Genomic DNA, 25951 nt, shown 5'->3' with positions numbered 1-25951 from the left:
TCACTTTTTGACAGTCCACACCACATGTCTTGTGACGTACATTTTGCACTAGAATACAAGGAAAAATGTTTATCGTAAAAGATGACTCATTTACATTTGTAATCAAACTAGAACATAAACCTTTGTGCATCTTGACATAATTACAATAATGCGCGTAATTATATAATTTAATTGTCTGCAATGGAGGAAGACACGTCGAATATTAACCAAATTAGGGCCACACGGTTTAGGGTGAGTTCGCACGATTAAATTTTTTTTGGTTAAAGGGTGTTTCAGAACTTGCCTTCTGTGAGCTCGTTGAGTCAGGAAGAGCTGATAATCACGGCCCCCGAGGAGCCCGAATTGCTGTCATCGATTCGAAGGCGGGTGCAAATCAGTTCTGAAAAAATAGAAACAGGGTCGTTAAATGTGTTATCAGCCAAATATGAGGTGCGTGGGATTGGGTATTGAGCAGGTTTGAACTGTGGTTTTTAGAGCCTCGATTATGACACTTGCGAGAATTATTTATTGTTGGACGAAGAGAGAAAGAAGGGGTATCGATTTATAATTAAGAAAAATTTAGCACGGTGGTTCATTTTTTTACTGATTGGGGTGATCACGGCGTTGATTGCGTGTGCCATAGACATATCCATTGAAGAATTGTCCCAACTCAAATATGCTTCATTAAGTGATTGTAAGATTTTTAACACACTTATAACCATTGTGGTTGAATTTTAATGTGTTGCAGATGTAGATGAGTATGTAATAGAAGGCAGACTCCACATCCCGTATTTCCTGTGGGTTTTATTCAACGTGGTTCCGGTATTAATAGGATCCGCTCTAGTCGCTTATGTAGAACCCATCGCCGCCGGTAGTGGAATACCCCAAGTCAAGTGTTATTTAAATGGGGTAAAAATACCACAAGTAGTTCGCATAAAGACGCTTTTCGTTAAGAGCGTGGGAGTCGTGTGTTCGGTGGTTGGGGGACTCGCTGGCGGAAAGGTGACTATTTTGTTTACTACAAAAACGTCTTTAATGTTTTGCTTAGGAAGGGCCTATGATACATTCTGGGGCTGTCGTCGCAGCGGGAATCTCCCAAGGCAAGAGTACGACATTCCGCCGCGATTTTAAAATATTGAAATATTTTCGGGAGGACCATGAAAAACGGGACTTCGTGTCTGGAGGGGCCGCCGCTGGAGTTGCTGCCGCCTTTGGGGCTCCCGTCGGTAAATAAATCTAAATTTAGTTAATTTATCTGTGTTGATAACAGGGATTTATCGTTAAAAATAAATATAAAATGACGAGACGGAATCCGAGGTGAATAACATTCCCACCTAAATTATCATTGTTTAGTTAGTACTGATTAAATTAATCCACGCATTGTTTTTTTCGCAGGCGGGGTTCTCTTTAGTTTGGAGGAAGGTACAAGTTTTTGGAACCAAAGTTTGACGTGGCGGACATTTTTCGCCTCAGTCATTAGTACGTTTACGCTTAACGTCGTTCTGTCGGCGTACCATGGAGTACCTGGCGATTTGAGTTATCCGGGGCTTTTGAATTTAGGCAAATTTGAAAACTTTAGTTATCAGGTGTATGAGTTACCGATTTTTTTGCTTATGGGGGCGTTTGGAGGGTTATTAGGAGCCTTGTGGAACCATATCAATTACAGATTGTCAGTATTTAGAATGAGGTAACAGTTTTTGAGGCGCGTTAGTTGTACCTATTTTAGTTGTTTTATTACAGATATATTAAGCAAAAGTGGTTGAAAGTCGTTGAAGCGTGTATGGTGGCAGCTGTCAGTGCGACTGCGGGGTTTTTGATGATGTTTTGTTTGAACGATTGTAAGCCGCTGGGACAAGACCCAACAAAATATCCAACTCAGGTAAAATAACTTTTATTGACCATCACGGTCACTTCTAAAATTTGTTAAATAAATGTCGCTTGAAGTTTATTTTTTTGTTTTGAACTGATTTAATGGTTACAGAACGTCGACATTTATTTACACAACATCCCCACCAGAAATTTGATGGCGTCATTTCAAAATCTGTTTTGTAATTAAAAAAAATTAAATTCTAGTTTATTTCTTCTGTAGCTCAGTACCATCTATCAAAGTGACAACTTGAAAGTAATATGACAAAATCTTCTGGATTTTTAAATTTACAGTACTTTTAGAATCAAACTATTTTTGAATTTTTATAATTTTTGGAGTCCTAGCAAATTTTTGGATCTATTTTTGCAATTTTTAGTAGTAGAAAATTTAGAATTTACGATTTTTTCCCAAATCACTACAGTTACTAAACATATCCTGTTGTATTATAAGCAAAACTTTGTTTTTAGTGTGTTTAAGGCACATTTGGAACTTGAGAATTCACAAAATTTCGAAAAATTCAAAATTTTATTTTTAGTATTTTCAAATTTATATCCAGAATTTTTGATTCCGAGATAATATGACTAAAATTTCTGGACTTTTAAAATTACATTACTTTTAGAGTAAAATTATTTTCGAATTTCGATCGTTTTTATTTTTAATATTTTCAAATGTGTCCAGAATTTTTGATACAATATGACTAAAATTTTTTGGACTTTTAAAATTATACTATTTTTAGTGTCAAATTGTTTTCGAATTTCTATAATTTTTGGAGTCCTGTGTAAAACCTTTGGATCTCTTTTTGCAATTTTTAGTAGTGAACAATTAGAATTTACGAAATTTTCTCAAATCACTGCAGTTACTAAGATATCCTGTTGCATTATAAACAAAATTTTGTTGTTAGTGTATTTAAGGCACATTTGGAACTTGGAAATTCACAAAATTTTGAAAAATCGAAAATTTTATTTTTAATATTTTGAAATATGTATCCAGAATTTTTAATTCCAAGATAATGACTACAATTTTCTGGACTTTTAAAATTATATTACTTTGAGATTCAAATTATTTTCGAATTTCTATAATTTTTGGAGTCCTGTGTAAAACCTTTGGACCTCTTTTTACAGTTTATAGTAGTAGAAGATTTACGAAAGATTCGTAAATATCGAAAATTTTATTTTTACTATTTTTAAATACGTATCCAGATTTTTTGGATTTAAAGATAATCCTACAAAAATCTTCTGGACTTTTAAAATGATATTACTTTTAGAATCAAACAATTTTCGAATTTCTATAATTTTTGAAGTCTTGTGTAAAACCTTTGGATCTCTGTTTGCAATTTTTAGTAGCAGAAGATTTAGAATTTACAAAATTTCAAAAATATCGAAAACATTTTTTCTGCTTTTTTTAAATACGTATCCAGAATTTTTGGATTTCAAGATAATATTACTAAAATTTTCTGGACCTATAAAATTTTACTTTTAAAATAAAACAGTTTTCTAATTTATATAATTTTTGAAGTCCTGTGTAAAACTTTGGATCTCTTTTTGCAATTTTTAGTAGTAGATAATTTAGAATTTAGAAATTTTCAAAAATATCGAAAATTTTATTTTTACTGCGAGTATTTTTAAATACGTATCCAGATTTTTTGGATTTAAAGATAATCCTACAAAAATCTTCTGGACTTTTAAAATTATATTACTTTTCGAATTTCTATCAGTTTTGAAGTCCTGTGTAAAACTTTGGATCTCTTTTTGCAATTTTTAATTGTAGAAGATTTATAATTTACGAAATTTTTATTTTTAATATTTTTAAATACGTATCCAGATTTTTTGGATTTTAAGATAATACTACAAAAATCTTCTGGACTTTTAAAATTATGTTACTTTTAGAATCTAACAATTTTCGAATTTCTATAATTTTAGAAGTCCTGTGTAAAACTTTGGATTTCGTGTTGCAATTTTTTGTTGTAGAAGATTTATAATTTACGAAATTTTTATTTTTAATATTTTTAAATACGTATCCAGATTTTTTGGATTTACAGATAATAGTACAAAAATCTTCTGGACTTTTAAAATTATACTACTTTTAGAGTAAAATTATTTTGGAATTTCTATAATTTTGGATTCCTGTGTAAAACCTTTGGATGTTTTTTTTTACACTTTTTAGTAGTAGAAGATTTACGAAAGTTTCGGAAACATCGAAAATTTTATTTTTACTATTTTTAAATACGTATCCAGATTTTTTGGATTTAAAGATAATCCTACAAAAATCTTCTGAACTTTTAAAATTATATTACTTTTAGAATCAAACAATTTTCGAATTTCTATCATTTTTAAAGTCCTGTGTAAAACCTGTGGATCTCTTTTTGCAATTTTTAGTTGTAGAAGATTTATAATTTACGAAAGTTTCGGAAATATCGAAATTTTTATTTTTAATATTTTTAAATTCGTATCCAGATTTTTTGGATTTAAAGATAATACAACAAAAATCTTCTGGACTTTTATATTACTTTTAGAATCTAACAATTTTCGAATTTCTATAATTTTAGAAGTCCTGTGTAAAACTTTGGATCTCGTGTTGCAATTTTTTGTTGTAGAAGATTTAGAATTTGGAAATTTTCGAAAATATCGAAAATTTTGTTTTTCTACGAGTATTTTTAAATACGTATCCAAAATCTTTGGATTTCAAATTTTAAAATTTTACTTTTAGGATCTAACAGTTTTCGAATTTCTATAATTTTTGAAGTCCTGTGTAAAACCTTTGGATCTCTTTTTGCATTTTTTAGTAATAGAAAATTTATAATTTACGAAAGTTTCGGAAATATCGAAAATTTTATTTTTAATACATATTTTTAAATACGTATTCAGATTTTTTGGATTTAAAGATAATACTACAAAAATCTTCTGGCCTTTTAAAATTATATTACTTCTATGGTCAAATTATTTTCGAATTTCTATAAATTTTGGAGTCCTGTGTAAAACCTTTGGATCTCTTTTTGCAATTTTTAGTAGTAGAAGATTTAGAATTTAGAAATTTTCAAAAATATCGAAAATTTTATTTTTACTACGAGTATTTTTAAATACGTAGCCAGAATTTTTAGATTTCAAGATAATATTACTAAAAGCTCCTGGACTTTCAAAATTTTACTTTTAGAATCAACTTGTTTTCGAATTTTTATAATTTTTGGAGTCCTGTGTAAAATCTTTGGATCTCTTTTTGCATTTTTTAGTAATAGAAGAATTAGAAATTACGAAATTTTCTCAAATCACTACAGTTACTAAAGATATCCTGTTGCATTATAAGCAAAATATTGTTTTTAGTGTATTTACGGCACATTTGGAACTTGGAAACTCACAAAATTTCGAAAATGTTATTTTTAATATTTTGAAATACATATGTATACAGAATTTTTGATTCCAATATAATATTACTAAAATTTTCTGGACTTTTAAAATTATATTACTTTTAGAGTCAAATTATTTTCGAATTTCTATAATTTTTGGAGTCTTGTGTAGAACTTTTGGATCTAGATATCTCTTTTTGCAGTTTTTAGTAGTAGAAGATTTAGAATTTATGAAAGTTTGGGAAATATCGAAAATTTTAAAATTTTACTTTTAGAATGATTTAAAAAAAATTAAGTCGAGGTGTTGGATTTTACCAATTTTCTAATATCTCAATTGATTAAAAAATAAGATTTTGAAATGACCAAATTAAACAAAAAAAATTGTTATTATGTTACTAGACAGAACTTCCCCAGTTAAAATTTTACTCTTAAAATAAACACAATTTTCGAATTTCTATAATTTTTGGGGTCCTGTGTAAAACTTTGGATCTCTTTTTGCAATTTTTAGTAGTAGATGATTTAGAATTTGGAAATTTTCGAAAATATCGAAAATTTTATTTTTACTACGAGTATTTTTAAATACGTATCCAGAATTTTTGGATTTCAAAATAATATTACTAAAATCTTCTGGACCTTCAAAATTTTACTTTTAGGATCTAACAATTTTCGAATTTCTATAATTTTTGAAGTCCTGTGTATAACTTTGGATCTCTTTTTACGATTTTTTGTTGTAGAAGATTTAGAATTTGGAAATTTTCGAAAATATCGAAAATTTAATTTTTAAATTTTTAAATACGTATCCAGATTTTTTGGATTTAAAGATAATACTACAAAAATCTTCTGGCCTTTTAAAATTATATTACTTCTATGGTCAAATTATTTTCGAATTTCTATAAATTTTGAAGTCCTGTGGAAAACCTTTGGATCTTTTTTGCAATTTTTAGTAGTAGAAGATTTAAAATTTAGAAATTTTCAAAAATATCGAAAATTTTATTTTTACCACGAGTATTTTTAAACACGTATCCAGAATTTTTAGATTTCAAGATATTGTTACTAAAAGCTTCTGGACTTTCAAAATTTTACTTTTAGAATCAGCCAATTTTCGAATTTCTATAATTTCTGAAGTGCAAAAATGACTCGGAAGACATAAAATCCAGTCATTGAAAAATTGAAAAACTGAAACATCGAGAAACGAAACATTAAAAGATTGAGAAATCGAAAAATCGAGACGAAAATTTTGAAAAATTTAAAATAAAAAAATATAAATCCAAAAACGAACCATGTAAAAATCGAAAAATCAAATAATCTAGGAATTGATCAGTCGAAAAATCGAAGCGTTGAAATCTCGAGAAAACCAGAAATCGAAAAATTGAAAATGGGTAAATCAAAAATTTTGAAAATCGGAAAATTGTAAAAACCGAAAAATATAAAACCGGCAGGTCAAAAAGTCGAAAGATCGAGCAACCGAAACACCAAAAAATCGAAAACTTTAAATATCGAAAAATTGAAAAATCCAGAAATTGAAAAATTCCCAAAATTTAAATGTTGAAAAATTTTTTTAATCGAAAAACCAAGCCGTCTAGAAATCGAATGAAAACATCCTATAATCGAAAAATGCAAAATTTAAAAATCAATTTGAAAATTACAAGAACCGAAAAATTGAAAAATAGAAAAATCGAGAAATCGAAAATTCCAAAATTTTAAGAATCGAAAAACTGAAAAATCGAGAAATCGAAAAATTCCAATACTGAATCGACGAAAAATTGAGATATCGAAAAACTAGAAAATTGAAAAATCCAAACTCAAAAAATTGAAAAATTGAAATACATATCGAGGAACGAAACATCAAAAGATCTGGAAATCGAAAAATCGAAAAGTCAAGTAGAGTCGAGAAATAGAAAAATCGAAAAACCAAAAGGTTAAAAATTGAAAAATTCAAATAAAAAAAAATCGAAAAATATAAAAATTTGGAAAATCGAGAATTGAACAATCGAAAAATCGAAACATGGAAATATTGATAAATAAAGAAAACAAAAAATTGGAAACTCAAAAAACTGAAAAAACTAAAATTTAATAATTCGAAAAATCTAAAATTTTAAAAATCGAAACATCAAAAAATTTAAAAATCGAAAAACTGAAATATCTCAAAACTGAAACTTAAAAAACGAAAACGCGAAAAATCGAAAAATTTCAAAAATCGAAATATTGAAGAATTGAAAATCTGAAAAATCGAAAGATCGAGAAGTGGAAAATTGAAACATCAAAAAATCGAAAAGTCGAGTAAAGTCGAAAAATTGGAAAACTGAGAAATTGAAATAGTCAAAAATCGAAAATTCGAAAAGTTAAAAAATTTAAAAATTTATATTTAAAAAAAATTTAAAAATTGAAAAATCGAGGAATTGAACAACGAAGAACCGAAACATCGATCTCGATAAATCCAGAAATCAAATAATTGAAAAATCGCAAACCAAAAATCCAAGAAATCAAAAATTTAAAATCTAAAACCGAGAGGCGAAAAATCGAAAATTTAAAAAATCGAAAAACTCTGTCAAAAATCTAAAAAATTGAAAATTAGAAACAAAAAAATGGAAATGAAAAAGCCGAAAAACAAAAAAAATTGATTAATCGGGAAAATGAGAAATCGAAAAAGCGATAATTTAACAACATCCAGAATTTAAAAAATTGTAGAATCGAAAAATTAAAAAATTCCAAAACCGAAACATGGAACAATTGAGAAATCGAAAAATTCTAAAATTGAGAAATAGAAAAGTCGAAAAATCGGAAATTAAAAAAATTTAAAAATAGTTAACTGAAAAATGGAAAGATTGAGGAATCGAAAAATCGAAACATCAATTTTGATGTTCTCAATATTTATTGAGAAATCGAAAATTCGAGTAATCAAAAAATAGAAAAACTGAGAAATCAAAATAGTTTAAAATTGGAAAACCGAAATAGTCCTAATTCGAAAATTTAAAAATTCGAAAAACCGAAAAATCTGAAAATCAAAATTTTTGAGAATCGAATAATTGTGAATCGAAAAATTTAAGACCGAAAAGTTGAAAACTCGAGAAATCGAAACATCAAAAAACAGAAAAATCTAAAATTTAAAAATTCGAAAAATTTAAATATCTAAAATTTTAAAAACTGAAAAATTAAAATGTAGAAAAATTGAAGAAATCAAAAAATCGAAAAATTGAAAAACCTAAAATTTAAAAATCAAAAATTTAAAAAATTTAAAATGTAAGATACAGACAAATCGAAAAGTCGAAGAATTGAAGAATCGACACATCGAAAATTTTCAAAACTCAAAAATGAAAATATTGAAAAATCGGAGAAATATTCAAGAATCGAAAAAATTAAAAATCCCAAAACTGAAACATCGAAAAGTCGAAAAACTGAAGACGAAAAATAGAAAATTTAAAAAGTCGAAAAATTAAAAAAGCAAAAACCTGAAAGTCGAGAATTTGATAAATAAAATTTCTAGATTTTGCAATTTTTCGTTTCAGTTTTTTATAATCTTTATTTTTACAATTTTTCAGTTTTTCAATGTTCCGATTTCATAATTTTTTGTTTTTTCAATTTCACTTTTTTTTAATTTTTCGTTTCGTCAATTTTTCAAGTTGCAATTTTTCAATGAAAGCTTTCATCGCAATTGAGAAGGGGTGGGTGGGCGGGGCTCCTATTTGGTCCATGTTTTCTTAATATGCGATGTCTTCTTTTCCTAACAAGAAACTGACAATATGTTAAACTATCTTGTTGTTGAAAGAAAACTCCATATATTTAAAAAAAGAAAACAAAAATTCTCAAAACAACAGAATTATTAAATCCTCCGAAATCCATAATTATTAAATCCTCAGAACACCAGAATCCTCAAATCCTCAGAACACTATAATCCTCAAAATATCATAATATCACAATTGAGATGAGGACGGGTGGGCGGGGTTTGTTTTTGTCTTTTTTTTTATATATTTATATATTAGTACGTAGTTTTCTATTCATAACAAGAAAGTGAAAACTTGTTTAAAATGGTAAATTTGTAGAGAAGTGTGGGACATAAAATTTACCATTTTAAACATGTTTTCAGTCTTTTGTTGTGAAGAGTATGTATTTTAAGGACAAAAAAAGGCAAATCATAAGCCCCGCCCACCCACCCTGTCTCAATTGTGACGATTTTTCTTTATACGTTGTGAACAAGAAGGCGGAGCTTAATTGCAAAATCCTTATTTTTCTACGAGAAATTACCATTTGAAAAATGTTCTGAAGTAAACGTATTGTTCAAAGAAAAGTTTTAAGCAAAAGAGAAATCCAAAATTAAGCTCCGCCCTTCGACTCACGACGAATAAGAAAATTTATCACAATTGAGATGAGGGCGGGTGGGCGGGGTTTGCATTTTGCCTGTGTTTTCTTATGTGTGCGTAGTTTTCTATTTACCACAAGAAACTGAAAACTTGTGTAAAATGGTAAATTTGTAGAGAAGTATGGGAGATAAAATTTACCATTTTAAACATGTTTTCAGTCTTTTGTTATGAAGAGTATGTACATTAAGGGGAAAAAAGGCAAATCATAAGCCCCGCCCACCCACCCTGTCTCAATTGTGACGATTTTTCTTTATACGTTGTGAGCAGGAAGGCGGAGCTTAATTGCAAATTCCTTATTTTTCCACGAGAAATGACCATTTGAAAAATGTTCTGAAGTAAACGTATTGTTCAAAGAAAAGTTTTAAGCAAAAAACAAATCCAAAATTAAGCTCCGCCCGTCGGCTCACGACGAATAAGAAAATTCATCACAATTGGGATGAGGACGGGTGGGCGGGGTTTGCATTTTGCCTGTGTTTTCTTATGTGTGCGTAGTTTTCTATTTACCACAAGAAACTGAAAACTTGTGTAAAATGGTAAATTTGTAGAGAAGTATGGGAGATAAAATTTACCATTTTAAACATGTTTTCAGTCTTTTGTTATGAAGAGTATGTACATTAAGGGGAAAAAATGGCAAATCATAAGCCCCGCCCACCCACCCTGTCTCAATTGTGACGATTTTTCTTTATACGTTGTGAGCAGGAAGGCGGAGCTTAATTGCAAAATCCTTATTTTCCTACGAGAAATTACCATTCGAAAAATGTTCTGAAGTAAACGTATTGTTCAAAGAAAAGTTTTAAGCAAAAGAGAAATCCAAAATTAAGCTCCGCCCCTCGGCTCACGACGAATAAGAAAATTCATCACACTTGAGATGAGGGTGGGTGGGCGGGGTTTGTATTTTGCCTGTGTTTTCTTATGTGTACGTAGTTTTCTATTCACGACAAGAAACTGAAAACTTGTGTAAAATGGTAAATTTGTAGAGAAGTGTGGGAGATAAAATTTACCATTTTAAACATGTTTTCAGTTGTTTGTTGTGAAGAGTATGTACATTAAGGGGAAAAAAGGGCAAATCATTGTCGTGAATTGTCGCAAAAAAAATGAAACTTTGTAAATTTGTCTCACTTTGTAAAAATTAAAGCAAGGTCTTGTTAATTTTTCTTAAAGTGTCAAAAGCGTTAAACAAGATCAGTGATAAAAATTGCAACACTTAAAAAAACATCCTTGATGAATTAAATCAAGAAGTTTAATCATTTGCGGAAAAGCTAGTACAGATACAATGTCAATGATATAATCATTTGACAGATTTTTCAGATATCTCAGATACTCGAATGGACCACGTTGCCATTATAAAAAAAAATCTGTTTAATGCACTTGAAAAAATGTTCCTTGTTATGTACTCAGTGTTCACATGACGTTAAGCTGACTTAAATTCAAAAATAATTTTCACAAAATCATTTTACAAAAATTAAAAAAATCTCTTTTTAGCTATATTGCCAAGACGGACAATACAACGTCCTTGCCAGCATCTGGTTCCAAACCCCCGAAGCCTCAGTCCGCTCTCTCTTCCACGACCCGCCGAACACACACAACGCCACATCTCTCTTCGCCTTCGTTGTGATTTACTTCCTTCTGGCGTGCTGGACCTTCGGTTTAGCCACCTCGAACGGCCTCTTCATCCCCTCACTACTCACAGGAGCCGCCTGGGGTCGCCTCATCTCAGTAGGCTTATACAAAATAGTGCCCGACCAGGTCCTCATCCACCCCGGGAAGTACGCGCTGATTGGCGCCGCCGCTCAACTTGGCGGAGTCGTGAGGATGACCATCAGCTTGACGGTCATCATTATGGAAACCACAGGCAACATCTCGTTCGCGCTGCCTCTGATCATCACGCTGATAGCCGCCAAGTGGACGGGAGATTTCTTTAATGAGGGTATTTACGACACGCATATTCAGTTGAGTGGGGTGCCGCTGCTCCCCTGGGAACCGCCGCCGTTGGTACATAATATTTATGCCAGTGAGGTTATGTCGCATCCTGTTGTTACGCTGAAGTGTGTGGAGAATGTTGGGCATATTGTGGAGTTGTTGAAGCTCACCACGTATAATGGGTTCCCTGTGGTTGATCCACCGTTGACTGACCAGTCGGAAGTTACGACGTACGGGAGGATAAGGGGGTTGGTTTTGAGATCGCAGTTGATTGTTATTTTGAAGAAGAAGATTTTTAATGAGAATTCGGATATGTGGGACGATATTAATGTGGAGATTTTTAGAGACGAATATCCTAGGTATCCGACGATTGAGGTAGGTTTGTTATTATTTTATTATTTGCGGGTAACTAATTTTTTATGTATTTTTCAGCAAGTGTATGTCTCAGAGATAGAAAAAACATATTCGATTGATCTTAGGCCCTTTATGAATCCGTCACCCTACTCGGTGCTTCACGTAAGTTGTTAAAAAATTACTTTTTTTAAGTGTTATCATAGTACAGGGTGATTTTTTTAAATTTCTAGTTTCAATTTCACTGCCAACGTAACTAGAGCAGAAATTTAAAAAATCACCCGATAGTATAATACTGGTGTAGTCTATAACTTTAGAATTTTGGGTTCATGACGTTACTGTTGACGTTATGGATATTTATTTTTTTTCAATGGAAACCCGAGTTAATTATTACAGTTTCAGCCACAAAATCGTGGGCAGTTCTGTCATTCCAATGACATAAGTTCTAAAACAGGCTTTACGTACTTATAACCTCAAATTTGCCATGTTTGTCATTTTGACGTATGTCAAAATTTATTTTTTAAAAGTGTCAATCATTATGACAATAAAGTATAGACTACATCGTTTTTTTTTTAATAACAGAAATATACTGCCCAAGATTTTCTGGCCGAAACTGTACATAGGATAAAATATAAAAAAACAATAAAAACTGGTATTAAAGAGAAACAAATTTTTTATCATTTTGTTTATTTTTTTGCTTCTTACGAAAAAAACGTAATTTTATAAAAGTAAAATTGGCAACACTGCACTTACCTAATGCGTGAATACCTCTGGCTTACTTTTTGATTTCTTAGTAAGGATGATGTTTGAAATCCAGCTTTTATTTTTTTAGGACAATAACCGTAACAACCAGTAGTCATTAATCGTGTGCATTATTATTAATAAAACAAGCTGTTAATAAATAAACCAAAAAGAAACATTTAACAGTACATTTATAAATTATAAACAAAAACAAAACCAACAAAAGAAAAATCCATTAAATCGTAACCAACTAAACAGTAGAGAAGATGTTCAAAATTTCTACCTAGTGCATATAAATAAGGTCGTAATGTTTCCAAATTTTGATCATTTTTTGTAAAAGTTAGTCATCAGTATTTGGTAGGATAAAAAAGATTTTGGCAAATGACATACCCTCTAAGAAAGAGAGGGCGGGTGGGCGGATCTAGTACTTGCTAAAGACTGATTTTTGGCAAATGACATATCCGCTAAGAAAATAGAGGGCGGGTGGGCGGCGCTAGTACCTGCTAAAATAAGACCGATATTTTTCTTTCTCAACTTTTTATGTTTTTGTGGTATATTCTGTCATGAACCTGACATTTTTTGAAAATTGTGATTATTTTTAGCGTTTGCCCATTCTTGAAGTTTTTGACAATTAAACATTTTACTTTTTTGACATTTTTGTTTTGTTGTTTAGACATTTTTGATATAGTTTTCTGACATTTTTTGAAAATTTGGATAATTACTTATTTCTGATGTTGCCTATTTTTGACATTTTTGACAATTAGACATTTGACTTCTTTGACATTTTTAGTTTGTTTTTTGACATCCTTGACATTATTGACGACTTTAGCATAATTTCACATTTTTGAAATTTTCGATATCAGCAAGGTTAACATTCTTGAAATAATTTTTGACTTTCTTCACAATTTTGACAGTTGGAAATTTTACTTTTTTGCAAATTTTCTGCAGCTGCAATATTCATATTCTTTGTCTTAGACGTTTTTTTAACAATTTAACAATCTTACTTTTTTGACATTTTTATTTTGTTTTTTAGACATTTTTGATATAATTTCCTGGCATTTTTTGAAAATTTTGATGTTTACTTATTTCTAGCTTTTACATATTCTTGGCATTTTTGACAATTAGACATTTGACTTCTTTGATATTTTTAGTGTGTTTTTTGACATCGTTGACATTATTGACTTTGGCATAATTTCACATTTTTTAAATTTTCGATATCAGCAAGGTTAACATTCTTGAAATAGTTTTTGATTTTCTTCACAATTTTGACAGTTGGAAATTTTACTTTTTTGAATATTCAAATTCTTTGTCTTGGTTTCAGACGTTGTTGACGTTTTTGACAATTAGATATTTTACTTTTTTGACATTTTTATTTTGATGTTTACTTATTTCTAGCGTTTGCCTATTCCTGACATTTTTGACAATTAGACATTTGACTTCTTTGACATTTTTAGTTTGTTTTTTGACATCCTTGACATTATTGACGACTTTCGCATATTTTCACATTTTTGAAATTTTCCATATCAGCAATGTTAACATTCTTGAAATAGTTTTTGACTTTCTTCACAATTTTGACAGTTTGAAATTTTATTTTTTTGAAAAATTCTGCATCTGCAATATTCATATTTTTTGTCTTGGTCTTAGACGTTGTTGACGTATTTGACAATTAGATATTTTACTTTTTTGACATTTTTGTTTTGTTGTTTAGACATTTTTGATATAATTTCCTGACATTTTTTGAAAATTTTTATATTTACTTATTTATAGCTTTTGCCTATTCTTGACATTTTTGACAATTAGACATTTGACTTCTTTGACATTTTTAGTTTGTTTTTTGACATCCGTGACATTATTGACGACTTTAGCATAATTTCACATTTTTGAAATTTTCGATATCAGCAAGGTTAACATTCTTAAAATATTTTTTGACTTTCTTCACAATTTTGACAGTTGGAAATTTTACTTTTTTGAAAACTTTCTGCATCTGCAATTTTCATATTTTTTGTCTTGATCTTAGACGTTGTTGACGTTTTGACAATTAGATATTCTACTGTTTTGACATTTTTATTTTGTTATTCAGACATTTTTGATATAATTTCCTGACATATTTTTTAATTTTGGTGTTTACTTATTTCTAGCTTTTGCCTATTCTTGACATTTTTGACAATTAGACATTTGACTTCTTTGACATTTTTAGTTTGTTTTTTGACATCCGTGACATTATTGACGACTGTGGCATATTTTCACATTTTTGAAATATTCAATCAGCAATGTCAACATTCTTGAAATAGTTTTTGACTTTCATCACAATTTTGACAGTTGGAAATTTTACTTTTTTGAAAACTTTCTGCATCTGCAATATTCATATTTTTTGTCTTGGTTTTCGACGTTGTTGACGTATTTGACAATTAGATATTTTACTTTTTTGACATTTTTGTTTTGTTGTTTATACATTTTTGATATAATTTCCTGACATATTTTTTAATTTTGGGTGAAATTTTTAATTTGTTTTTTTTTACATTCTTGGCATATTTTTCTTTTTTAACATTTGTATGTTTTTGTGGTATATTCTCCTGTCATCAACATGACATTTTTTAACGATCTTGATGTTTCCTTATTTTTCAATTTTGGTCGTTATTGATATTCTTGACGATTTGAGTATGTTTTGACATTTTTGAAACTTTCTGCATTTGCAATTTTGACATACCACAAAAACATATTAATGTTCAGAAAGCAAAATTTGTCAAAAATGCCGAAAAAACAAATTCAAAATGTTAAAAATGGAAAATGTTTGATAATCGAAAACATCAACAACTTCTAAAACTTCATGAGAAATATCAAAACATGCCGTAACCATCAAGATTGTTAAGAACGGGAAAATAAGTAAATATCAAAATTTTCAAAAATGTCAAGATCATGAGAATGGAATAACAAAATCTTGAAATCAAATGTCTTGTGGTGAAAAACATCAAAAAGTCAAGAATGGCCGAAAACCCAAAAACAAGTTAATATCAACATCTCCAAAAGCGTCAAGTTGATGACAACAAAATATATGACAAAAGCATGGCAATGTTAAGAAAGCAAATTTTCTCAACAGTGTCAAAAAGAACAAATTCAAAATGTTAAAAAGGGAAAATATCTCGAGTCAAAAACTTCAATAACTTCTAAAATTTTATAAGAAATATCAAAATATGTCAGAGACATTAACATTGTGAAGAACTATCAAAAGACAAAAATAAGTACATATGTGAATTTTGAAAAAAGTCAAACTTTAAGGATGGAAATATCTCACGAATGTCCACAAAAACCAAATTGAAAATGTCTAAAAATCAAATGTCTGATGGTAAAAAAACGTCAACAACGTGAAACTTCACAACAAATGTCAAAATATAATAAACACATCAGAAATCTCAAGAATAGGTGAATATTGAAAACAAGTAAATATTAAAATTTTTAAAAGTGTCAATTCATGACCACAGAATATGTGACAAAACATAGAAATGTTAAAAAAACAAAGTTTGTCAAAAATGTTTGAACAAATTCTAATGTTAAAAAAGGAAAACATCTTAATAGTTAAAAACGTCAAGAACTTTTAAAACTCTAAGAAATACCAAAGTATGCCAAAGACATGAAGATTGTCAAGAACGCACAAAAGACAAAAATAAGTACATAACAAAATTTTCAAAAATGTCAAGATCATGAAAACGAAATCGCTAAATTTCGAAAAGGTTAAGAATGTAAAATACGTCAACGGTGTCGAAAAGAACAAATTCAAAATGTTAAAAAGGGAAAATATCTCGAGTCAAAAACTTCAATAACTTCTAAAACTTTATAAGAAATATCAAAATATGTCCGAGGCATTAAAATTGTAAAGAACGATCAAAAACCAAAAATAAGGACGTTTATCAGAATTTTGAAAAAGGTCCAGGTCATGAAAACAGAACTACAAAATTCTGAAAACTTTAAGGATGGAAATATCTCACGAATGTCCAAAAAACCAAATTGAAAATGTCTAAAAATCAAATGTCTGATGGTAAAAAAACGTCAACAACGTAAAACTTCACAACAAATGTCAAAATATAATACAAACATCAAAAATCTCAACAATCGGCGAATATTGAAAAACCAGTAAATGTTAAAATTGTCAAAAGTGTCAATTCATGACCTCAGAATATATGACAAATCATAGAAATGTAAAAAAAAAACAAAATTTGCCAAAAATGTCGAAAACAACAAATTCTAATATTAAAAAGGGAAAAAATGTAATAGTTAAAAACATCAACAGCTTCTAAAATTCTATAACAAATACCAAAACACGCTAAAGACATGAAGATTGATAAGAACGCACAAAAGACAAAAATAAGTAAATAATAAAATTTTCAAAATGTCAAGATCATGAAAACGAAATCGCAAAATTTCGAAAAGGCTAAGAATATAAAATACGTCTACGGTGTCGAAAAGAACAAATTCAAAATGTTAAAAAAAGAAAATATCCAAGAGTCAAAAACTTCAACAACTTCTAAAACTTCATAATAAATATCAAAATATGTCAGAGGCATTAAGATTGTCAAGAACGATCAAAAGCCAAAAATAAGTACATATCCGAACTTTGAAAAAAGTCCAGGTCATTAAAACAGAACAACAAAATTCTGAAAACTTTAAGGATGGAAATATCTCACGAATGCCCAAAAAACCAAATTGAAAATGTCAAAAAAGTCAAATGTTTGATGGTGAAAATGGTGAAAAACGTCAACAACGTAAAAACTTTACAACAATTGTCAAAATATAATAAAAACATTAAAAATCTCAAGAATGGGCGAATATTCAAAAACCAGTAAATATCGAAATTTTCAAAAGTGTCATGTTCATGACCACAGAATATATGACAAAACATAGAAATGTTAAAAAAACAAAATTTGCCAAAAATGTCGAAAAGAACAAATTCTAATGTTAAAAAAGGAAAACATCTAATAGTTAAAAACGTCAACAACTTCTAAAACTCCATAAGAAATACCAAAACACGCCAAAGTCATGAAGATTGTCAAGAACGCACAAAAGACAAAAATAAGTAAACAACAAAATTTTCAAAAATGTCAAAATCATGAAAACGAAATCGCAAAATTTCGAAAAGGTTAAGAATGTAAAATACGTCAACGGTGTCGAAAAGAACAAATTCAAAATGTTAAAAAGGGAAAATATCCAAGAGTCAAAAACTTCAACAACTTCTAAAACTTTATACGAAATATCAAAATATGTCAGAGGCATTAAATTGTCAAGAACGATCAAAAGCCAAAAATAAGTACATATCAGAATTTTGAAAAAAGTCCAGGTCATGAAAACAGAACTACAAAATTCTGAAAACTTTAAGGATGTCCAAAAAATCAAATTGAAAATGTCCAAAAATCAAATGTATGATGGTAAAAAAACGTCAACAACGTAAACTTCACAACAAATGTCAAAATATAATAGAAACATCAAAAATCTCAAGAGTAGGTGAATATTCAAAAACCAGTAAATATTAAAATTTTCAAAAGTGTCAAGTTCATGACCACAGAATATATGACAAAACATAGAAATGTTAAAAAAACAAAATTTGCCAAAAATGTCGAAAAGAACAAATTCTAATGTTAAAAAAGGAAAACATCTAATAGTTAAAAACGTCACCAACTTCTAAAACTCTATAAGAAATACCAAAATATGCCAAAGACATGAAGATTGTTAAGAACGCACAAAATACAAAAATAAATAAATAACAAAATTTTCAAAAATGTCAAGATCATGAAAACTGAATAACAAAATCTTGAAAAGGTTGAGAATGTAAAATGCGTCAACAGTGTCAAAAAGACCAAATTCAAAATATCAAAAAAGCCTAATTAATATCTAATTGTGAAAAACGTCAACAACGTCAAAGTTTGAGGCTAAGAATAGATGAAAACAAGCAAATATCAAAATCATCAAAAATGTCAAGATCCTGACAACAAAATGACAAAAACTAAAACATGTATATTCCAACCCTATACCAACTTAAAAAGTGGCATGGAAAATATGGGTGATTTCCAATATTACTGAAATTAATTAATTTTTTTTTACTTCATAAGCATAAGCTAAGGAAGTATTGACCCTTTTCCTGTAAGATCGTAAAACTTCCATAGTGACTTTCCGTGCGCACGCATCTTCAAAGCCACGTTGGAAACAGTATCCAGCACTCCGGCAGCAGTGCAAACGCCTGTGACAACAAACCCCTTTGACAGAATGCAACCGGCTACACATGCGTAATCTGTCGCTCATTGGTTAATTTTAACTTGGCGCTCCAAAAATCTGACTTCGCCTGCGCGATGTTGTCTCACTCTGTATCATTGGAATTTATATAATGTCTACTCACTTTGCTTACAGGAAAAGGGTCAATTGCAATCAAGTCCATTGGGTGCCTGGCAACTTTTGTTTTTTCAGCGTTTCATGCCCCTAAAATACAAAACTATAGGTCTCTCGTTTCCATCTGTCTGTCCGCGTATGCGTAGATTTTTATTAGACACAACTTTCAAAACTACCGGACCGATTGTTGACAAATCGGACGCTTTTATTTATTACCCAATACTAAGCATTTCCTTAATTGCATTTTTTTTGTTACAAATTGCAGTCAGCTTCACTACCCAGGATGTTCAGGCTTTTCAGAGCCTTGGGTTTGCGACATCTCCCGATTGTGAATGACACCAATGAGGTCATTGGAATGGTGACCAGAAAAGATTTGGCTCGTTACAGGGTCTGGAGGCATCAAGGACGAATGGGCGTAGAAGAATTAGTAATATCCAAAGAAGTCTGACACGTTGCAGTATTATAAGTGGATATCAACAAACTTGACCAGGAGTGATTTTATTTATTCTATGTTATTAAAATATTTTCATAAGTCGGCATTTAATTTCAGCCGTCCTTGTGACCCCACCTTTGTTAATTTACACACAAAACTCATCCTCCCACAATTTCGTCATTCAGTCAAGGGCATCACAAACCAAACGTAAACAAATCGCCGAGATTGCAGTTTATTGTTAAAACGGTGATAAACTACAATAAAATAAAAACAATAAAATACGTAAATGTAAATAATACAATACTATTACTTTACTTGCTATGCATACTTTAATAATAAACTTTATTATTTATGGCATATAAACCTGGACGCTCTACGATTAGAGCTCGATCAGCACCAACATATAAAAATCACGTTTACAAATTTTTTTTATAAAAAATATAAATATCTTACAAGCACTGACTTCAGTATTCGTTATTAATATTGACTGTTGATAATCGGACAGCCTGCGTTCACATGCTGCATCACTTCCACCTTCAGCAACCCCACGTGCTCTTTCAACTGATTTACCACTGATGCAAGTTCCGCATTTTCACTCTTTAATTGTTTCACTTTATCTTCAAGCTTTGAGATCCTTTCTAATTTTCGTGACCGACACTTGGACGCGGCCAGCCGATTCCTTTGCCTCTTCCTTTCCAGTTTCATTCTTTCTTGGTATTCCATATCGACAGGTGACATTGGAGGTGTGTTATTGACATTGGGTACCGTCTGAGGCTCTTCTTTAATAACTGGGAGAAAACTTTGCTGTTCGTTGTATACCGTACTGGCATTACTGTCAGATCCTTGTTGTGAATTTCCGTTGTGTAAGTAGTTTAGCGCTTCAACAAACCCCCCGGCGAATTTCTCCTGTTCTGCGGTCACGTCCCGCGAAAACATCAACGACGGTGAAGGCGTGCTGGAAATGTTGTTGGACAGGATGATGTTTTCAATTGTGGGTGTGTCTACTTTGAGGAGGTCTGGAGTGTCAACTTTAAGGACTGAACTGATGTCTGGCGACGTTAAAAGTGACAATCCAGTGGCGTTCATGTTCAATTTGGACTGATTGAGGTCCAAGGTTAGGTTCTTTTTCATGTTGTTGATGGCTTTTTGGTTGTCATTGAAATTAGGACCGCTCATTGTGTCAATTGTTCTTGTACAACTCCCAGCCCAGCCAAGACCACAGATTAAAAAATAGGTAAACAGGAAGAACGACCAAAGCTAGTAGCGAGTAGTAAATCGAATCGGAAATTTCCATAAAATCTGAAACGAAAAAGTTAGGTTACCATTATGTCACTGCAAACAAAAGAATATAGGCACAACGCCAACTTAATCCGAAAAATTGGGCAGGTATTGAAATAGCCGCGATAGTGGTGATTAGCACGCTTAAGGCGTGTCGTAGCCTTAACATCTTTTGAAAATAACAATAATCTAATCATACTTACATTTATTTCCAATTAGTAGTCCACAACGTGCTCGTATTTTCTATGACTCACTGTGTTGATCTTGCACACTACACTGGTCGAAAACTTTCGTGAATGAAGATTTTAATGTCGCTGTGTGTTTTGTTCTCGGAAAATTGTCGAATACTAACAAATACGACGTAATAACTTTCGATGACTCACACCTTTCACGGATTTTCAGAAGCTCCATGACGTCATTTAGTAGCTGTGTCTCACTTCAAAGTACTGTCTGTTCTGTTTATTCGGGCAAATGTTGCGCCATGGAGTCATAGTTCGGAAATACCATCAAGTTTAATTGGTTGCATACCCTATTATTAAAATCGTACAATCGTATCGATTTGCCTCCTTTTTGAAATAGAGGATTTAAAACTAAATAAATACTATTCGTACAAAATAGATTTATTTCATAGACACTAGTTCGCGTACTAGTAAAGATATCAATAAATAACAAAAGTCAAATTTAAGTGAATCAGCACTTAGGCTGATGACTGAGCAAACGGAGATAAGCAAATCACCTTTGTTAAGCTTATTAAGGTTGTAAATTCTTCTGTTAGTTTCAGGTATATAAACGAAATTATCTTTTGTAAAACCAGTTTCTCTTCTGCCTGAAGACGGTACTGTATACCGAAACACGTGTAGCAGTGTGTCCAAATAAAATAATTAAACTTTTTAAAGTTTTTTACTGTACTAACCAAATTAACATGGAGTTTAAACAAGTAAATGCCTCACCAATACAAAAAAATGAGTTGTATTCGACGCCACTGTCCCCCTTAATGAGTGTAATTAGTGTAAAAACGGTTAGTAATTTTCCAATCTGAAATATGTACTGTGAAAATTTGGCAAATTCGTCAACAGCCATTATTTTTATTTTGTTTGTAAATTCACAATTTTAAGTTAAGATTTTTAACTGTTTAACACAGATTTTATAAAGAGAAAAGACCTAGAAATTTATTACCTGTTAAATTAATAAAATTCGCATAATCAAATTTTATAATTTTTCGAAACAGCTGGGTTTGTTTTATTGTATTTCAGAGGCGAGAAAAGTTCTGTCGAAATAACCTTCGACCAATTTGCTTCATTCAAATTACATTCCGAGAGGTAACTAGGTATGTAAAGATTGTCCAGAATTATATGAATTTTATGGACTCCCAAAGTTAATTTGTTTTACAGCCCTGTTGTGAGTTTTATTGTTTAGCTGAAGAGCGGGGCGAATTCAGGTACAGAAAAGATCGGCTTTCCCCTGACAGGCTCTTTACCTGTACAATAGAATTGACGCCTGAGCTGTGAAACAAATTAATGTTGGGAGTCCATAAAATTCTTACAATTCTGGACAAACTTTAACTACCTAAATTTCTAAGATTTTGGGTTGAAAAATTCCAAGATTACTAAGAAATACTCACAATAACGTACCTTCGTACCTACAATAAAATATTCTTGGAAATTTAATTTTACTTTTCTACCTACTTACAGAATATGCCCAACACGTACGAATTTTCATAGAAACAGGAATTTAAAAATAAGAGTAAGAATTATGGTCGGAATTATATATATGAACAAGCATTTTTTTGTTGTGTGTATTGCGAGTAAAGATCTCAACAGTCTCTGACAATGATTTTATTAATTTATTTTAAAACACACATTTGGCTTTTTTCATTTCTTATGACAGTAAATTAGGTTAAACCGCATATCAAAAAATCTCTTTCAAGGGACTTTATGCTAAAAAAAAGTAGGAGGTGCTATTTAAAAAATTATCGATGACGTCATACATCTGTCACATGTCGCTCAAAACTTTTGAAACTAATATTACAAAATGGCAATTTTTATATACCAGTAGACGTGTTTTTGCGTTTTTACTTCTCGAACGTAAGCTATACTTATCCAAAAGGTATAAGGTTATATGACCATCATAAAAGTAGTTGACCGCAAATAAATACCCCCTTTGTGTGGTTCGCACTAAGCTTACCGGTTGGCAATAAATCGTCTTCTAAACACTTCTTGCTCACATTTAACAGGGTCGGCTTTTAAAGCGAGTGTTTATTTCGGAACCCTCAGCGGCTGCAGGTAGTAAAGAAATAGTGGAGTGGTGGATTTTCATATTTAGTGAAAGCCGTCCCTGAACGAAACCACAACAGTCGGTCGAGCTGCAGTGGACACGTTATTTACGACCCTAAAACCTTTTCTATTGTAAACAACTTAATTTCGACACAATGGGATGATTTTATGATGACCATATAACCTTATAGCTGTTGGTCCACTATAAGAAATATTGTTTGTTTTCTTTCATAGTAGATAAATATTTTAGTTCCTTACTCTGCTCTACCTGCAAACCGGGATACACTTCCCCCGCTGACAATAGCAGTAATAAAACTAGTTATTGTAAACGAAGTGAACGATTTTAACCCTTATTAGAGATGAGTGGCAGCTGTCATAACGAGGTAGCATGGGTTGTTTACAAGTTGCATATCTTTTAAAATAGAAATTTTCTTGAGGTGTGGTGGAGCCTTAAACCGTCGTTGGCGTAAATTAAACTATGAAATATGTCGAAAAAGGACGCCTATTCTGCATAGTTACCGTTGAATTTAGGCAACTCAATGGCAGGAAGTTTAACGAATTGCGCATTATTTGAACTACCGTTGTAGGAACTGGAAAGATTAGTCGAATTATTTAAGTTTTTGTCCAATAATAATAATAATAATAATTTATTACGGGATATACCCAAAAAACTTCAACAACTTAATCAGTTATTCTACTAAACTAGTACTAAATCAACATTTAACATACAATTCTGAACCACTAATCTTATCACTAATTTAAATAAATTCAACAACTAAAAATTAACCTGTCGTAGCAATCTTCTGAAGTGTCGCGTTGATACCCCAAATAACTCAATCTCGTTCTTGTAGAAGTTTGCTTCACGTGCTAATCTTGAAATTGGAGAGAAAAATCCGTAGTTAGTATTGTGAAGTTTGCACCAAAATAAGGGACTACTTCTTAAAGGTCTTGGAGGACAACATATACTAAATAAAGAGAGAAGTTCAAGACAGTCAATCACACCATTAAATAACTTATGTAAAAAATTTAAATCCATTTTGGTTCTTCTGATTTCCAACGATTCTATTAAAGTTATCCGCCTGATATCTTCATAATTGTACTCTTCCCTACGAAAACTCATTCTCCATGCACAATGACGCAAGAATTTATTTTGGACTTTCTCAATTAATTATACGTTATATAGTGAGGCGACCATACTATACAAGCGTACTCAGGGAAGAACGGACTAAACTAATATACACCTTAACCACTGTATCCAGAGAAAATTCCTTCAATGAACGAATAATAAGTCCTAATGTTTTTATGGATTTGTTTAAAGTCAAATTTAAATGAGGGACAAAACTCAATTTGGAATCAAAAATAACTCCTAGATCACGAACCTCCGAGACTCTCTTAATCAACAAAGTGGCAGCACTATAGTTAAATTGTATCCATGCATGTGATCTAGAAAAGATTATAACATAAAATTTGTCAAAATTTATATCCATGTCATTGATGTTACACCAAGACAAAATATTATCCAGATCCATTTGTAGTTGAATATTATCATCGATGTCCGAAACTGTTTTAAATATTTTAATGTCATCTGCAAGAAGAAGATATTCAGAAGACTCAATTACTTTACAAATATCATTAATAAATAATGTAATAAGAAGAGGGCCACAATGGGAACCTTGTGGTACACCTGATGTGACTAAAATTGGAATTGAGACTGTACCGCCTATTTTAACGAATTGTGTTCTGTTTGAAATAAAACTGTTAATCCAGGAAAGGAACATATCGTCAAATTTCATAGCTTTCAATTTGTACAACAAGATTTTGTGGTTGACTTTGTCGAAGGGTTTCGAGAAATCAGCGTACACAGAATCAACTTGAGTTCCTTTCTTCAACGAGTTTATAATAAAGTTCTGATATAACAATAAATTAGTTGTAGTCGATCTTCCTTGACAGAAACCATGTTGAGAGGCTACTATTAACTGTTTACATGCTACTTTAAGCTGACTAGAAATTAATTTATCGAAAATTTTTGGTATTGTTGATTGTATACAGACTCCTCTATAATTATTGACATCATCTCTCTTCCCTGATTTAAAAATGGGCAATAAAAAAATTATCTATTGCATCATCGTATTTCGCAAGAGTTTCTACGATCTGTACCTGAATTTAACTTTTAGTTCCTCTAACATTAAATGTTTTGCAAGCGACGTTTTAAAATGCTTAAGGCTGTGCGGCACCGCGAGAAAATTTCATCTTCGGGAAATATGCAACTTGTAAAACAACTCATGCTACCACGTTATGACAGCTGCCACTCATCTCTAAGGGTTAAAATCGTTCGCTTCGTTGGCAATAGTTTTATTACTCCTATTGTCAGCTGGGCAAATGTATTTCTTGGCTTGCAGGTAGAGCAGAGGACGCCACTAAAATATTTCAGTCTGTTGGAAGTGCGCTGGATTTTTAATCCTCGACCGAATTGCGAATCACGTTTCAACTAACTTCACTTTCTTTACTTTTCGTCCTTTTTAATACACTGTCAGACAAAAAATCTCGGGACACTTGAATTTTTTGGTCGAACTTTTGTAAAAAATATTCCAATAAGCAAATCATTAATGTATTCATTAATAGAAGACATAACTTTATTCTAGAACACGTGGAAACAGAAAAAAAGTAAAAAAAAAGTCATAACACTAAACATCAGCCTAAATTTACAAATATTCAAGTGTCCCTGCCCATTCACAATGGACATAAGACATAAAAACGAGCGCATAACATAATTTACGTTTTTGGTTTGTGTCTGGCTTATGCTTATCTACGTTCACAGTGGACAGAGTGAACTTTGTAAGAATTGTTAAACTGCGCAAACGCAGAACGGAATAACTCCCGGCTAAACATAGAAACGGCTAACCTCAAACTGAGTCAATCAAAATATCTAACCTACAATTTCATACGATATTCGAACTTGACAACTCGCAGTACAGAACACACTCGCAGTGAGAAGCTTTGATTATAATTTATATAATATTATCAAAGGTGTGAAGTGCC

The 25951-nt window shown here is 30.9% G+C and overlaps 2 protein-coding genes across 2 annotated transcripts; one reads left to right on the top strand and one right to left on the bottom strand.

Annotated features, from left to right (window-relative positions):
* Positions 1-84: 84 nt before the first annotated feature.
* Positions 85-19460, top strand: LOC135132979 (H(+)/Cl(-) exchange transporter 7). Its single transcript, XM_064061197.1, has 10 exons — positions 85-231; positions 277-429; positions 475-673; positions 728-981; positions 1028-1205; positions 1375-1666; positions 1720-1858; positions 11027-11839; positions 11897-11980; positions 19194-19460. Exons 1-10 carry the CDS (start codon positions 181-183, stop codon positions 19374-19376), a joined length of 2346 nt encoding a protein of 781 aa, XP_063917267.1. The 5' UTR covers positions 85-180; the 3' UTR covers positions 19377-19460.
* Positions 19461-19667: 207 nt separating this feature from the next.
* On the bottom strand, positions 19668-21049 carry LOC135132982 (transcription factor Jra). The gene is made up of 2 exons (XM_064061203.1): positions 20843-21049; positions 19668-20660 (listed from the first exon to the last, which is right to left on the bottom strand). Exon 2 carries the CDS (start codon positions 20535-20537, stop codon positions 19839-19841), a length of 699 nt encoding a protein of 232 aa, XP_063917273.1. The 5' UTR covers positions 20538-20660; positions 20843-21049; the 3' UTR covers positions 19668-19838.
* Between the last annotated feature and the right edge of the window lie 4902 nt (positions 21050-25951).

This window comes from Zophobas morio, unplaced genomic scaffold, assembly GCF_036711695.1.
Source record: "Zophobas morio isolate AGI-343-1 ecotype UQ-CSIRO unplaced genomic scaffold, CSIRO_AGI_Zmor_V1 ptg000021l, whole genome shotgun sequence".
Taxonomy (NCBI): domain Eukaryota; kingdom Metazoa; phylum Arthropoda; class Insecta; order Coleoptera; family Tenebrionidae; genus Zophobas; species Zophobas morio.
This window is presented reverse-complemented; position numbering and strand designations above follow the sequence as displayed.